At 45.7% G+C, this 15,435-nt stretch overlaps 1 protein-coding gene across 1 annotated transcript in view; it reads right to left on the bottom strand.

Moving 5' to 3' along the window:
* Positions 1-15,435, bottom strand: part of LOC115086658 (cullin-9-like) — a 582,584-nt gene that overhangs the window by 228,433 nt on the left and 338,716 nt on the right. The window contains exons 23-24 of the mRNA XM_029592817.1: positions 13,567-13,749; positions 164-321 (exon numbers count right to left, since the gene is read on the bottom strand). Coding sequence (XP_029448677.1) covers positions 164-321; positions 13,567-13,749 — 341 coding nt within the window. The remainder of the gene's footprint in view (positions 1-163; positions 322-13,566; positions 13,750-15,435) is intronic.

Raw genomic sequence — 15,435 nt, 5'->3', positions numbered from 1 at the left:
TTCCGGTATTCTGGAAAACCATCATGGGACAGATTAGCAGCATACTCAGTAACCAGTCTCCTAGTCAAGAAGACATTCCACACTCTATTATCAGTGCTAGCACTTTATTTGTGTGGAAGAGAATGACCATAGTTGAGATGGAGACAGGGAACAAAGGTCTTACCTGTAAAAATGTTCAAAAGTGTTGGCGAGTTCCAGGCCAGATAGGAACAGCATGGGCTCAAGAAACTGCTGCAGCTGTCTCAGTGTTTCTCTATTGGAGGAGTCCATCCAGCTTTCCTGGATCCGCTGATCAATGTAACGGGCAAACTGCTCACTGACCTACAGAAAAGCATACACAGTGATCCAGTGAATGAGCTAGAAACCTCTGTGCTATGGAGAAGAGGACACAGTAACCCAAGGTACACAGCTGGAAACCTTTATACCTCCAGAGATCCAGCAAGTCAGTGAAAGAGATGGAAACCTCTGTGCTATGGAGAATACGACACACTAACTCAGGATACACAGCTGGAAACCTTTATACCTACAGAGATTCAGTGAAAGAGATGGAAACCTCTATGCTATGGAGAACAGGACACAATAATAGAGGGAACACAGCTGGAAACCTTTATACATCCAGAGATTCAGTGAGTCAGTGAAAGAGATGGAAACCTCTGTGCTATGGAGAAAAGGACACAATAACTGAGGGAACACAGCTGGAAACCTTTATACCTACAGAGATTCAGTGAGTCAGTGAAAAAGATGGAAACCTCTGTGCTATGGAGAAAAGGACACAATAACTGAGGGAACAGCTGGAAACCTTTATACCTCCAGAGATCCAGTGAGTCAGTGAAAGAGATGGAAACCTCTGTGCTATGTAGAACAGGACACAGCAACTGAGGGTACACAGCTGGAAACCTTTATACCTACAGAGATTCAGTGAATGAGATGGAAACCTCTGTGCTATGGAGAATAGGACACAGTAAACCCATCTCGAACATCATTAACAGATCCGTCTCGCTTGGCAATGTACCTAAACATCTTAAACATTCCATAGTAAAACCTATTTAAAAAAACCCATCCTTGACCCCTCCGATCTAGCCAACGTTCGCCCCATCTCCAACCTTCCCCTCATCGCAAAAATCTTAGAAAGATCAGTCAACCGCCAACTATCAGACTATCTGGACGAACCACAATATTCTCTTACCCTCCCAATATGGTTTTCGCAAACACCACAGCACACAAACCTTACTCATTTCACTCTCCGACCACATCCTAAAAAGCTTAGAGAAAGGTCTTTCACATATTTTGATACTTCTTGACATCTCTTCTGCGTTTGATACAGTCAACCACAATATATTAATAGAACGCCTGATTGACATTGGCATTTCTGGTTCTGCACTCCACTGGTTTCAGTCTTACCTGTGCGATAGACAATATAGTGTTCAAATTGGAAACTGCATATCTAAACCAACCAATCTCACACAAGGTGTACCACAGGCTCCTCCCTCGCCTCTATACTTTTCAGTATATACCTCCTCCCCCCTCTGCCATCTCCTCTCAAAGCTAGCCCTTCCGCATTTTATATATGCGGATGATGTTCAGATCCTGATACCCAGATCAATCCAGACTCCTGGGATGTACCAAAGCTTTCTATTGAGGGTGGGACCTGGAGAGACCCGCTTGCAAGACTGTTGCCAAATGTCAGACATTCCGAATTCCCAACATCCAGATGGTAGTGACTTGAAAAGTTATGTAGCGACTTCTAAGTCACCGCTCTACAAATTTCCTGTGGAGAAACCAGCTGGGCCTCTGCCCACGAAGCCACCTGAGACAGAGTAGTGTGAGCCCTCAACCCTTCCGGAACCTGACGCCCTTTAAGAATGTATGCCGACCCAATAGCTTCCTTAAGCCACCTCGCTATGGTAGTCTTAGAAGCCTGGGTACCTTTCTTTGAACCACTCCAAAAAATGAAAAGATGATCAGATCTCCTAAAATCATTCGTAACCTTGAGATACCTCAACAAAGCCCTATTGTCGTCCAACAACCTAAGCTCCTATGCATGAGGTGTAGAAGCATCCAAATCCAGAAAAGCCGGAAGCTCCACTGTCTGATTAACATAAAAAGCGGATACCACCTTCGGAAGAAACGAAGGTACCGTCTGCAAGGACATTCCTGGGTCCGAGATCTGCAACTCGGAAATTTTTCTCGCAGAACAAATGGCTACCAAGAAGACGACCTTTAAAGTCAAATCCTTAAGCGTCACTCTGCGGAGAGGTTCAAAAGCGGAGAGGTTCAAAAGAGGCCTAACACAATCCCCTGAGAACAAGATTAAGTTTCCAGGATGGACAAAATCTCCTTACCAGAGGGCACAGATTTTTAACCCCCCTAAGGAACTGGACCACATTGGGATGCGAGGACAACGAGCAACCTTCAACTTTACCCCGCAGACAAACCAGAGTCACCACCTGAACTCTGAGAAAATTGAAAGCTAGGCCTTTGATCAAACCTTCTTGAAGGAAAGATAAAATGTGAGGCTCCGAAGATCGTAAGGCCTGTACGCCTTTGGATATACATCATGCCTCAAAAACCTTCCAGACTCAGACATAGGACAACGAAGTAGACACCGTCTAGCTTGTAGGAGAGTAGTAATAACCACCTCTGGGTACCCTTTTTGTCTCAAATGCTGCCTCTCAAAAGCCAAGCCCTAGACAAAAGCGATCTGCCTGATCTGAAAATATGGGACTCTGCCGAAGGAGACGAGGAAGATGACTGAGGCACAACGGTCCATCACTGCCATGTTGACCAGATACGCGAACCACGGCCGACATGGCCATTCCGGGGCTACCTTCACCACTTCGCCTGGGTGTCTCTCTTTCTGATGCAACACCTTGCCTACCAGAGGCCAAAGGGGAAATATGTAAAGCAGAACTCCCCGAGGCCAGGGTAGAACCAGAGCATCGACTCCCTCAGCTCCATATTCCTGCTTTCAGCTTAAAAATGAGATGCCTTTGTGTTGAGACGAGTCGCCATTAGATCCACATGGGGACAGCCCCACCTTTCTCGGATGAGTTGCATCGCTAACTCGGACAACTCCCATTCCCCTGGATCTAGCAACCTGCGACTTAGAAAATGCGCTTGGACGTTTTCGACATATGCGATGTGTGAGGCCGCTATCTGAGCCAAGTGCTGTTCGGCCCAAAGAATTACCTCTTGATCCTTCTGGGCCACCATTCTACTCTTGGTTCCTCCCTGCCAACTGATGTATGCTACGGTCGTCGCATTGTCCATCCTCAAACCAACGGCAGAAAGGCAAGCAATGCCAACCTCACCACTCTGGTCTCAAAACGACTGACAGATCATGAGGCTTCTTCCGCTGACATACTGCTCCCCATCCAAAAAGACTGCATGAGGAATCAGAGGGCCTAACTCCTTCCTGAACAAGTAGAGTACTTTGGGGTAATCTCCCCCTGAGACTGGAATATCCTCTAGATATCATCCTCTAGATATCATACTAAAAAACCCTTGAATACTGGGAATCCTGTCACCTAGAAATCAAAAGCCTCCTCAACAGCCTAAATCTGGTACTAAACTCCGCCAAAACTGAGGTATTACTCATAACTCCTGATAACAATCTCACAACCTCTCTGCCAACCAACCTACAAACCACTCATGTGAGAGATCTAGGTGTGCTAATCGACAATAAACTGAACTTCAAAGCCCACATCAATAAAACCACCAAAGACTGTTTCTATAAACTGCAAGTTTTAAAAAGGATAAGACCACTCTTCCACGCCAAAGACTTCAGAACCATCCTCCAAGCCCTCATTTTCTCGAAATTGGACTACTGCTGCTCCACTTTACTTGGCCTCCCCTCCTCATACACAAAACCGCTCCAAATGGTCCAAAACGCAGCAGCCCGTCTACTGACAAACACTAAGAAAAGAGACCATATCTCCCCAGTGCTACAAGACCTCCACTGGTTACCAATTCATTTCAGAGTCATTTATAAATCCATCACCTTGATTTACAAAATCATTCACCAACATACCACAATCGATCTACAAATTCCTCCCCGCGTACACAAATCCACAAGACCGACCAGGGAAGCCTACAGAGGATGCCTCATTGTTCCACCCACGAAAACCACTAATCACAGCACCTTAAGAGACCGAGCCCTTTCCACTGCAGGCCCACCGTTATGGAACTCCATCCCTCCAGAACTCAGAAACGAACCATGTCTCCTAACCTTTAGGAAAAGACTCAAGACATGGCTTTTCAGGCAAGCCTTCCCGAACTCTACCTAATATGCACCACAAATAAATTCTCTACTCAGAGACTGTATATATGAGACGCCATATTTATATTGTACTTTTGTATATAATTAACCTCCTCTATCTCTTTCTATTTCTTACATTCCCAGTTCATTAGCCCTTGTTAATTGTAACTGCTTCTCTTCATCACGTTATTTATGTTTGGTTGTATTATTCGCACCCCTGTTATCTGTAAACCGACATGTGAACGAGTTCATGAATGCCGGTATAAAAAAACCTTAAATAAATAAATAAATAAATAAATAAAATAATCTCTCTCAGATAAGACAGCGTCATCTGGATCAACCTGGTCCGGCGACAACAATGTCTCCTGTGTCCCGGGGTCCTCCTGTGACCCAACGGAGTCATCCAAGTTCTCACCATCATCACAGGATGCCGCAAACCCTGTCCCAATGGAGGCCTTTTTCCACAGGACTGCTCAGGCCCAGGAGGGACGCTCAGACCCCAAGAGGGTGAGACTGGCTACCAGACTGGCCTGCTGAGTTAAATAAGCTTCATGCAGCAGGAGGACAAAATTTGCAGAGAAAGCACGAGGAGCCTTCGGGAGCTGTGTGGGTGCAGAATCAGTGGATGCAGGCACTGGCAGATCTAAGTAAATTTGCCACCCCGCCCTTCTACCGTGGTTGGGTGGACCGGAGAAAGTCGCGGAGGCAAAAAAACACCCCTCTTCTGTGTGAGCGGACAGCACTGCCGGGGCAGCCAAAATGGCCGCCGTTCTCGCGTCAGAGGAAGTTGGAGGCCTGCCGCAGGCTGCATTTCAAAAGAGCCCTCGGGAGAGAGCCTGAATGATGCTTTATACTTTTTGCAGTCGCTGGGGGCTCCGATGGTCCCTCCCCCCCGAAATGCAGGCCGCACACAGACCTAAGTGGCTCAGCCGTGCCGGCACTGCTCCACACACACAGCAAACATGGTCATGAACCATTCTCTCATTAGCGGGAAAACTCCCCTGCCAAACCCCGAGCAACACCTTGATCGGGAGAAAATGAACGGAGCCTGTCCACCCACTAAAACTAGCAGGGGCTAGAGGGAGAGAGCTACTCTTTTTTTTTTTTTTCAAAACAACTTTATAAATCTGGTCAGCCTCTCTTTAGCATGGAACACAGAGCTGTCTGGCTTGGGTTCAGCAAAAAGCAAAAAAGAAGAAGAGAAAGGCTGAATCCAGAATTTTAAAAGGAAGAAAGGCAAGTTGAGCAAAAGAAAAAATTACCAGCCGCCCTGAGCCTACAGCCACGTGAAGGGGAGGGATCTGGACCACCAGATTTACACCCCACGCACTAACAATGCGAGCATACAAAAAGATCACAGACCTCCAGCTCATCCACCTCAACCAAGCAAGGCAAGATCCACCAGGACCCAAACACCCCGGGAGGAAAGGCTCACCACAAAAAACAAAAATTCGCCATCTGCTGGAGGCAAGAGAAATACTGAGGAAATGCAGATAGCATCAGGGCTTATCAAGTAGTGTCAGTGAAGCTTTCGCTGTCTCCATCTGCTGGCAGGGGTGCATAAACCCAGGAGTCTGGACTGATAATTACAGGGAAGGATGGATTTGAGGGCAGGGAGGGCTCTGAATTTCAGTCTCAGCACCTGAGTCTTGGCAAATTAAGATACTAAATGTAGGTGAATTTTCAAGCTCTTAAGTTGGCTGAAATTAGGAACCCAAATTTAGGTGCCTTTTTTTTTTTTTTAATCATCAGCCTTTGAGGCAGCAGACAAAAATTTTTAGGAGCCAGGAAATCTGTATCTTTTTTTTTTTTTTTTTTGCATGACTATTTTTTTCTTTTCTTTGACTTTTTTGTTTTCTCTGAAGACCTTACACATAGGTGACATCACCAGATGGAGCCTGGCATGGAGTTTGATTTGAAAGTTTCTAGAAACTTTGAGCATGCCCTTTTTGTATATGCAGCACAATATATTGACAGGCAATCTCGTCTTTTTCATGGAGTCCACAGGTTGCAGTTCTGGTCACTTCTGCTGGTAGGAAGAAAATTCTACCTCCTAAGTGGTGCAGGACTTGTCTTGTAGGGCCGCATGGTATTTTCATCAAGCCCGTACATCATTCTTGGTACATTTTTCAGTTTCTTAAGTTTCCTTTATTTTTCAGTACCAGGCACGCTTATAATCCAGCATTGAGTTCTTTGATTTCGCCTTGTTAATTTTTCCTCTGATGCCGCTACAAGAGAAGGCATCTAGCAGCTACAATAAGGGCCCCTGTGCAGGAAGAAAATGTCTATGACAGATCCCCATGATAAATGTGTCCACTGCCTGGGGGGCCAACCACAATATCTGGAGGACTCATCTTTGCGCAACTGTGACCCCAGGGGGAGTCCGTGCCAACTTGAGCTTATAAAGAAGCATTTCAGGTTTCATAGGTCAAGCCCACTGGTACTGGCATCAAAGGCAGCAACATCAAGGAACCCAAGAGCTGCATCAATGCTGGCAGTGCACCTTCAGAAGGATAGAAACAGGATGGAGTGGGTCCAGAGGGAGGCTATTAACATGGGCAGTGGTCTTCCTTCTAAAGCACGAGGGGATAGACTTAAAGATCTAAACATGTACACCCCGGAGGAAAGGGGAGACAGGGAGATAACGAACGCTCTACAATCCACTGGGTTAAAGCATTCGAGGTAACATGCTTTCACCAGAGGAAGGTCGGTTCAAATGAATCAGACAGTTTTTTGATTGGGTGACTAGAGAATTAAATGAAAAACAGGCACTTGATGTGATTTATCTGGATTCAGCAAAGCTTTTGACACCAGTCCACACAGGAGGCTCATGAACAAAATGAAAAGCCTGGAAGTGAGTCCCAAGGTGGTGAAAAAGATTACAAATTGGTTAACTAACAGATAAGAGTGAGAAGACATAAATGGAACCTACTCTGAGGAAGGAAGTGTGATAAGTAAAGTGTCCCAAGGTTCAGTGCTGGGACTGATTTTGTTCAATACCTCTGTGAGTGGAATTGCAGAAGAGTTAGAAGGAAACGTTTTTCTTTTTGCAGATGACACTGAGATCGTTAAACAGAGTGGACACCCCTAAAAGAGTAGAAACAATGAAAAGTGATCTAAAAAAGCTCAGAGTGGTAGAACATTTGTCTGGGATTCAATGCCAAGACGTGGAGAGTCCTGCATTAGGGCTGCAGAAATGCAAAGGAGCTGTAATGTGCACGGACCAGGAGAGGCACCTTGGGGAATAGCGTCTGGCAATCTGAACGGACCTTGGGGAATAGCGTCTGGCAACCTGAATGGACCTTGGGTAATAGTGTCTGGCAATCTGAATGGACCTTGGGTAATAGTGTCTGGCAATCTGAATGGACCTTGGGTAATAGTGTCTGGCAATCTGAATGGACCTTGGGTAATAGTGTCTGGCAATCTGAAGGCAGCGAAGCAATGTGACAAGGCAGCGGCTAAGGCCAGAGGGATGCGGGGCTGCATAACCAGCAGGAAAAAGGAGGTGATAATGCTCCTGTAAAGGTCCTTGGTGAGGCCTCATCTGAGTACTGTGCTCATCCTGGAGATCTCATCTCAAAAAGGATAGAGAGAGGATGGAAGTGGTCCAGAGAAAGGGGTCTGTGCCTAAAGAGTTATGAGATGAGAGTGAAAGCCGTAAATATGTACACACTGGAGAAGAGGAGAGGCAGGGTGATATGATACAGACTTAAATATCTGAAAGGTATTAATAATGTACAGGAATCAAAACTTTTTTTAATGGAAAGAAAACTGTACAACAAAGGGTCATTAGGAGAAATTACTACTTACCTAATTTCCAGGTGAATCCCAAACCAGTGGGATTTACCAAAACAGCTTCCGAACAGGGCAGGAAGCTGCCAGCAGTCTAGTCAAAACCACACGTGCAAAGGCTGCCTCCTCCCAGGCTTGCACATCCAGTGATGGCAGGGAAATAGACTGATTCAAGTGAAAATCCAAGACCACTTTTGTCAAAAAAGGAGGAAGAGTACACCGTTGTATCGCCCCTGGAGTCACTCATAGAAACAGCTCCCGGTAAGACAAGGCCTGTAGTTCAGAAACTCTCTGCACAGAACAAATTCCACAAGAAACACCGTTTATAAGGTCAGTAACCTCAAGGAAAGGTTACACATCAGTCGAAAAGTAGGACCAGCTAAAAAATATCCAAAACTAGATTAAGACTCCACAAGGGCACCGATAACTGCAAACGGGCCATATCTGGATGAGCCGACAAGGGCCCACCATTCACCTGTCCTCAAAAACAGGCAAGAGCCACCACATGTACCTTTAAGGAATTAAGGGCCAACCCTTTATTCAATCCATCCTGAAAAAATTCCAAAATGAGCATAATCTTAACCAAACAAAGAACCACCCCTCAATCTCCACACCAAGTCTCAAACACTCGCCAAACCCGCACATAGGCTAAGAAAGTGAAGAACTTTCTTGCTCGTAGCAATCACCGCAGTACAATATCCACGCTTCAGCAACCGAGCCCTCTCAAAGGCCATACCGTAAGACAAAATCAATTCTGATCTTCGTGAAGAACAGGCCCCTGCTATAGCAGATTCATATGCGACGGAAACTGGAGGGGAGAGTCCATCAGAAGCTTTCACAGATCTGCATACCATGGTCTCCTGGGACTCTCTGGTGCCACCAGAAGCACCATCCCACTGACACTTCTTAACCCTCCGAACCATTCTGCTCAACATGGACCACGGGGGAAAAGAATACAGCAGCTTGCCTTCCAATCACTCCTACATGAGGGCATCAATGCCCAAGGACTTTGGATCTCTCTTGTGACTGAAAAATCGAGGAAACTTCGCATTATGAGATGTCGCCAGCAGGTCCAGAAACGGAAAGGCCCAGCGACCCACTATTAGCTGAAATGCACCTTTTGACAATTCCCATTCTCCTGGATCCAGACTCTATCTCCTGAGGAAGTCTGCTCTTACATTGTCTTTTCCTGCAATGTGCAAGACTGAGATCTCCTGAAGATGCACTTCCGCCCATACCATAACTTGGGCTATTTCCAGCGATACTTGCAGATTCTTGAATCCTCCCTGCCAATTGATATAAGCCACTGTTGTTGCATTGTCTAGCATTATCTGGATCACTTGACCCTGCAATCTGTTGCTGAACCGCAAGCATGCCAACCGGACCACAAGGGTTTCTAACCGATTGAAGGTCCAGAGGGACTCTTCTCCACTTCAGCGCCTTTGCACCATCAGCTTCTGACAGTGAGCTTCCCAACCCTGGAGGCTCGCATCTGCTGTGAGCACTAGCCAGTCCGAAGATCTTATGGAAACCCCCTTTCTTAGATTATCTGCTTTTAACCATCACTATAGTTGAGAGACTTCCATGGTCAGGTGGAGCCAAATCGAATAATTCTGAGACTGTGGGCTCCAACAAGACAGCAGAGTGTGCTGAAGAGGACGCATATGCACCCTCGCTCACAGCACCTCTTCCAGGGTTGCCGCTATCAATCCGAGCAAATATAGACAGGATCATGCTGTTGGACATATTGTGATCATCAATATGCGCCAACAACTTCTGAATACGACCCTCTGGCAGGAAATCCCTATCCTGCTAACGACTGAGATAGCTGAAGACTGATCTTGGCCAGGTTCACCATCCAACCGAGCTCCTGCAACAAGGAGATCACCTTGCTTGTCACTAGGCAGCTCTCTTCGTGAGAGAGCAATAAACAAGAGCGAGTTTCCGGGGAACAGCAGGAAGCTATCTGCAAGTTCATTGTCATTGCTTCAAAAGCCTGCAAAAGTATAGCCTCAACTCTCCTGTCCTGTGCATCCTTCAAGGCCATGCCCTCTTCTACGGGAATAACTGTCTGCTTGGTAACAGCACACGAAAGTGCATCCACCTTCGGAAAACATAATTGCTCTCTCACAACAGGATCCAGAGGGTACAGTCCCCCTTTAAAATTAATTTCCGGGCGCCCCATTCAAGATCAATTAATTCTTGAATAGCCTCCGTAATAAGGAAGAAGCACGAGGCTTTACACAAGGAAATCAAAATGGGATTTTTTTTTTTTAATTTAAATGTTTATTGACACAATCAATATAAACATTCCAATAACTTTGAACATTGATGTGATATATAATCAAAGTGCAATAAACTTTAAACACATTACATTGGTGTCTGTTTCTTTTTATTCCCCATATCCCCACCCCCCTCTTCCCCCCACCGCATACCCCCAAATGCTTACTGACTCCACTTTCGAGGTGTACGTGAGCTTGTCATCTCTATGGGGTTCACCCCCTCTCAGCCCCCAATTCTGGGCCAGGGTTGTCCTACCCATACCTTTCCCATGGGACTCTAATATAAGTAGGTACTTGTTCCCAATCATACAGCAACTCCTTGCTGCCAACGACCAAAGCCTCCTTAATACATCTTATACCAGAGGAGAAAGGGTTCCCAGATTCATACATGCTTCCCCATCGTATTTTGTTGCTGAGCTCTAAGATAGTACCAATAATGCATTTGCCAGAGTCTGTGTGCTACAGAAAAAACGGTTGGCAGTCAATCTTTTTTCCAGTGTGCCGCTAGCTCCTGCCGAGCCACACTAAGTACTTGGTGGATCAGGGTCCTTTTCATCGCTGCCCAATTGGCCAGATAGGCAGATAGTAAATAAATCTCCGGATGTAGGAGGATATTAATGTTCAGCATCTGAAAGATCATAGTCTGAATCTTTTGCCAAAATGACACTAATTTTGGACAGGTCCACCAAATGTGTAAAAAAGTACCCTCTTGGCCACGTTGCCTCCAGCAATGTACCCCCTGATTGGGGTAAATTTTATGTAATTTAAATGGGGTTAGATACCATCTGGACAGCAATTTATAGTTAGTTTCCATTAAATTTGCCGAGATAGAGCGTTGAATCATGTATCCAAAACATAGTTTCCATTGTGCTGCTGTCCACTGAAATGTTAGATCCTGTTCCCATTCCCGTTGATATCGAGCCACTACTGGCGCCGAGCCCGTTAGCCATACATATATGTTTGAAATGATGCCTTTCGTCAAAATAGGATCTTTCTTTGGCTCAGACATGGATTAAGCCCCAGGTACTCCCAGCACCTTCAATGTCTGGGAAATCAGAGCCAGTAGTTCATCTCTATGAAAGAACCTCAATATAGTTCTATACATCTCCAATCCCGGAGGAATTTGCCCATCCTCCAGGGAGTAAGAATCGTTCTCATCATCTGTGCCATCTGGATCCCTATCGGGAAGGCTGGCTCCAGGCGTACCCCATCGCTTACCCACAAGCCCCAGGTGGGTAGGATTTCACAGCTTGCAATCCTGACTTGTTAAAATTGGCTGAGGCCAGGGACTGCACCTAAAGGAAGGAGTGTGGTCTTAAAAAAAATTCTACCGAAGAAAAGGCAGAAGGATCCATGCTGAAACCAGAGGGCAACTGTCCTGTGCCCACTGACAAACCAGTTAGGGGAGCTCCAAAATCAGGTGACATTCCTGACAGCTCTTCTTCTAGTCCCACACCAGGCTGGGAGAAACCAGGCTTAGTAAAATCAGAAGGAGGTACTTTCTCCTCAGCCTCCAAACAGCGCCGACACAAATTCGAGGGATCGCCAGGTTGAGATGCCCGAATATGACAAGCAACACATAGGGCAAGGTGCTTAGGTTTCTTTGCTATGTGCACCATCAGTCTGCTAAAACACTGACAGCAGTGCACCCCAAAATAAAAGTTGGTGCTCACAGATAAGGCGCACAAAAACTGTGCCTATAGAAGTGCCCAACCTGATCTTCCTCAGGACTCTCAGATAATATGCACAAAAAAGCGTGTGTGTGCGTGCACAATTAGGCGCTCTAGTAGGTGCTCCTATACACCTAACTAGGTGCCCAGCTAAGTGCCCAACTAGGCGCTCAATCAAACGCCAACAGGCCGCACAGATGGGCACACAAGCACGATCCGACGGAACTGAAGAGGGCAGTCTGCAGCACATAAAAACATGCGAAAACACTGCTTCGGCCTACCACGCGGCAAACCAGAAGAGTGGGGCCTAACTAAAAGGGCTGCTCAACCTGCCATGCTACCTCTGTCCCCTGAACTTCACTGGAGGTGGGAACGACTGTGGGAATGCGCGCCAAGCACTTTTTTTTAAACCACTCTTTACCTGAGCTCAGCCTATCCCAGATAAGTACAAGGTCGGTCTCCAGCTGCAGGCTTCAGGCACCCACTTGCCTTTCACAGTTGGTTGTTTTTTGTTTTCTTACAGCTGAGTCCACAGCAGCTGAAATACCAGCTACTGGACCAAGAAACTCATCTGAGGTTCCACAGAAATCACCTCAGGAATTCTCGATTGAGAGAGGGACCATTCGGAGAGCAGGGCAAATTAAATTTCTTTCTTTTTCTCTTTCTAAAACTTAAAGCAATCCCCAGCAGGAGGTGCACATCCACCATCTGCTGGAGACGGAGAACACTGGCGGGCTGATGTCACTGCAGCTTTGCTCCATCTCCAATCTGCTGGTAGAGGTGCATAAACCACTGGTCTTGGTTTTATCCGTCTGTATGCTAAGAAAGATCAAATTTCAAGGGCATCGAGTCAGGGAACAATAGCAGTGAGTTTATCTTCACAAAAAGGGTAGTGGATGCACGGAAAGCCCTTCCAGAAGAGGTGAGGATAAGGTTTTATTAATTATCTATGTCCCACTCTATAGCATTACACCTTGCATCTCTATTCACTTATTGTATCTTTTTGCACCTTCCACCCCCCCTCTTTACTTGGTTTATTCATTATTTGTAATGCACTAGTGCTAACCTCCTGTTATTTAGCACTGCTGCAATTTTTTGTTGACTGTAAACCGATGCGAGGTTACTAAACAAATGTCGGTATGTAAAAACTGCAAATAAATAAATAAAATAAATAAGGTCAGTAATGGAATTCAAAAGGATGTGATAAATACAGAGGATAACTAGAGGGTAACTGACTGGGGCAACCAACACAGAGCAACCTTTACCACTTTAAGAAGAGAGTTTAAAAAAAACAAAAAAAATCCAAGACTGCTGTGCAGACTGGATGGAGCACTTTTCTGCTGACATCTACCATGTTACTATGTAATAGCTGTCAGGGAGGTGGCGGGGTATTATGGGTTGGGAAGGTTATTACTCGTGTTCATGGCCAATGGAAAGGAGGAGGGTGTTATGGGACGAGGAAGGGTGCATAGGTTATTATGCGGTAGGAGAGGGTAATTACTAGCAAGATTGCCTGTTAGGGAGGGGAGGGGTATTGTGGGATGGGGAAGGGGTTATTACTCACGTGCATGGCTGTCAGGAAGGAAAGCTGAAGGAGGGCCCCAGAAAAGCCATGACGGAGTGCCATGACGAATGCCGTCTGCTGTCCAAAGAGCTCCTCCATGGCGTTCTTCAGGCGCAGATAAATATTCCGGTAACGCTCCACAAAGTCTGAAGTATTCCAAGCTGATTCCAAGAATTTCTTAACCTGGTTCAAAGGATTATTATATTTCATGTATTCAATGCCAAAATCAAGAGACTCTAGATGTACCAACATATCAATATAAAAAACAGTATAAAATAACCATGAACAAATAATCACATAGGGCCGGATTTTAAAAAGGCCCAGCGACGCACGTAAAGCCCCGGGATGCGTGTAAGTCCCAGGGCTTGCAGAAAGGGGCGGCCTGGGGGCGGGGTGTGGGCAGCCCGGGGGCGGGGTCAGGCTCCCGGCACAGTGGCCATATTTGCCGCTGTGCCGGCAGACGCAAACGGTAAAACAAAAATTTTGGGGGGGGGTGTTTAGAGTAGGGCTGGGGGGGGGTGACGGTTAGGGGAAGGGATTTGAAGGTCAGTTTAGGGGGAAGGGAAGTTCCCTCGCAGGCGGCTCCAATTTCGGAGCGGCCTGGGAGGGAACGAGGGAACGCAGCGCAGCTCGGCGCACACAAGGTGCACAATTGTGCACCCCCCTGCGCGCACCAACCCCTTATTTTATAACTTGCGTGCGCAAATTATAAAATCGGGTGTACATGTGCGCGTGCCGGGTAGCGCGCACACATGTACGCCCACACACAACCTTTTAAAATCTACCCCATAATAATTAACAACAAACAGAAAAAGACAATAATAATAGCTCAGAAGCTGGTTTGCTATCAATCACTCTAAAGAGATGGGAACATTGGTTCTTACCTGCTAATTTTTGTTTCTGGAAAACCACAGATCAGCCCAGATGCATGGGTTTTGCCTCCCTACCAGCAGATGGAGACAGAAGAAAAGCTTTACTGACACTGTGTTACTTAAGATAATGTGCCACCTTCATGTACTCAAGCCATGATGAGATTAAACCATAAATATCTTCCCCTTCCAACATGAGCAGAGTAAAGTTTGAGCCCCCAACCTGGAGCCCTTTCATCTACAGACAACACTAAAATTCCAAAACCTAAAATAGTTTCTTACTATCTATACACTGAAAACGGTCGCCGCATCTCAAAAAAGATATAATTGCGATGGAGAAGGTACAGAGAAGGGCAACCAAAATGATTTATTTATTTTATTTATTTATTTAAAGTCGCTTATATACCGATGTTCGTTTGCACATCGCATCGGTTCACAGTAAACAATAACTCATGGGCAGAGCCCTTACATAAAACTGAGAATAAATATGTAACTATAGGGAGAAGCCCTTACAAGAAACAAGTGAGTTACAAAAACAAAAAAACAAAAAAAAAAACCCAAGGGGGGGGGGTCGGGGGTAGAAAGGCATAAAACAATGGATAAGGGGATAGGGTAGGGGAGGGATCATGGGTAGAGAAAGGCATAAACAATGAATTTATAGGGCCTATAATTTATGTACAACAAACAAGAATAAAATCAATATAGTACAATGTACAAAATGGGGACATAACGTATTCCGTAATCCGTATTCAGACCGGTTTCATTAACGTATGAATGATAAAATGATAAGGGGATGGAACAGCTCCCCTATGAGGAAAGACTAAAGAGGTTAGGACTTTTCAGCTTGGAGAAGAGACGACTGAGGGGGGATATGATAGAGGTGTTTAAAATCATGAGAGGTCTAGAACGGGTAGATGTGAATCAGTTATTTACTCTTTCGGATAGTAGAAAGACTAGGGGGCACTCCATGAAGTTAGCATGGGGCACATTTAAAACTAAT

This window comes from Rhinatrema bivittatum, chromosome 3 (genome assembly GCF_901001135.1).
Source record: "Rhinatrema bivittatum chromosome 3, aRhiBiv1.1, whole genome shotgun sequence".
NCBI lineage: Eukaryota > Metazoa > Chordata > Amphibia > Gymnophiona > Rhinatrematidae > Rhinatrema > Rhinatrema bivittatum.
This window is presented reverse-complemented; position numbering and strand designations above follow the sequence as displayed.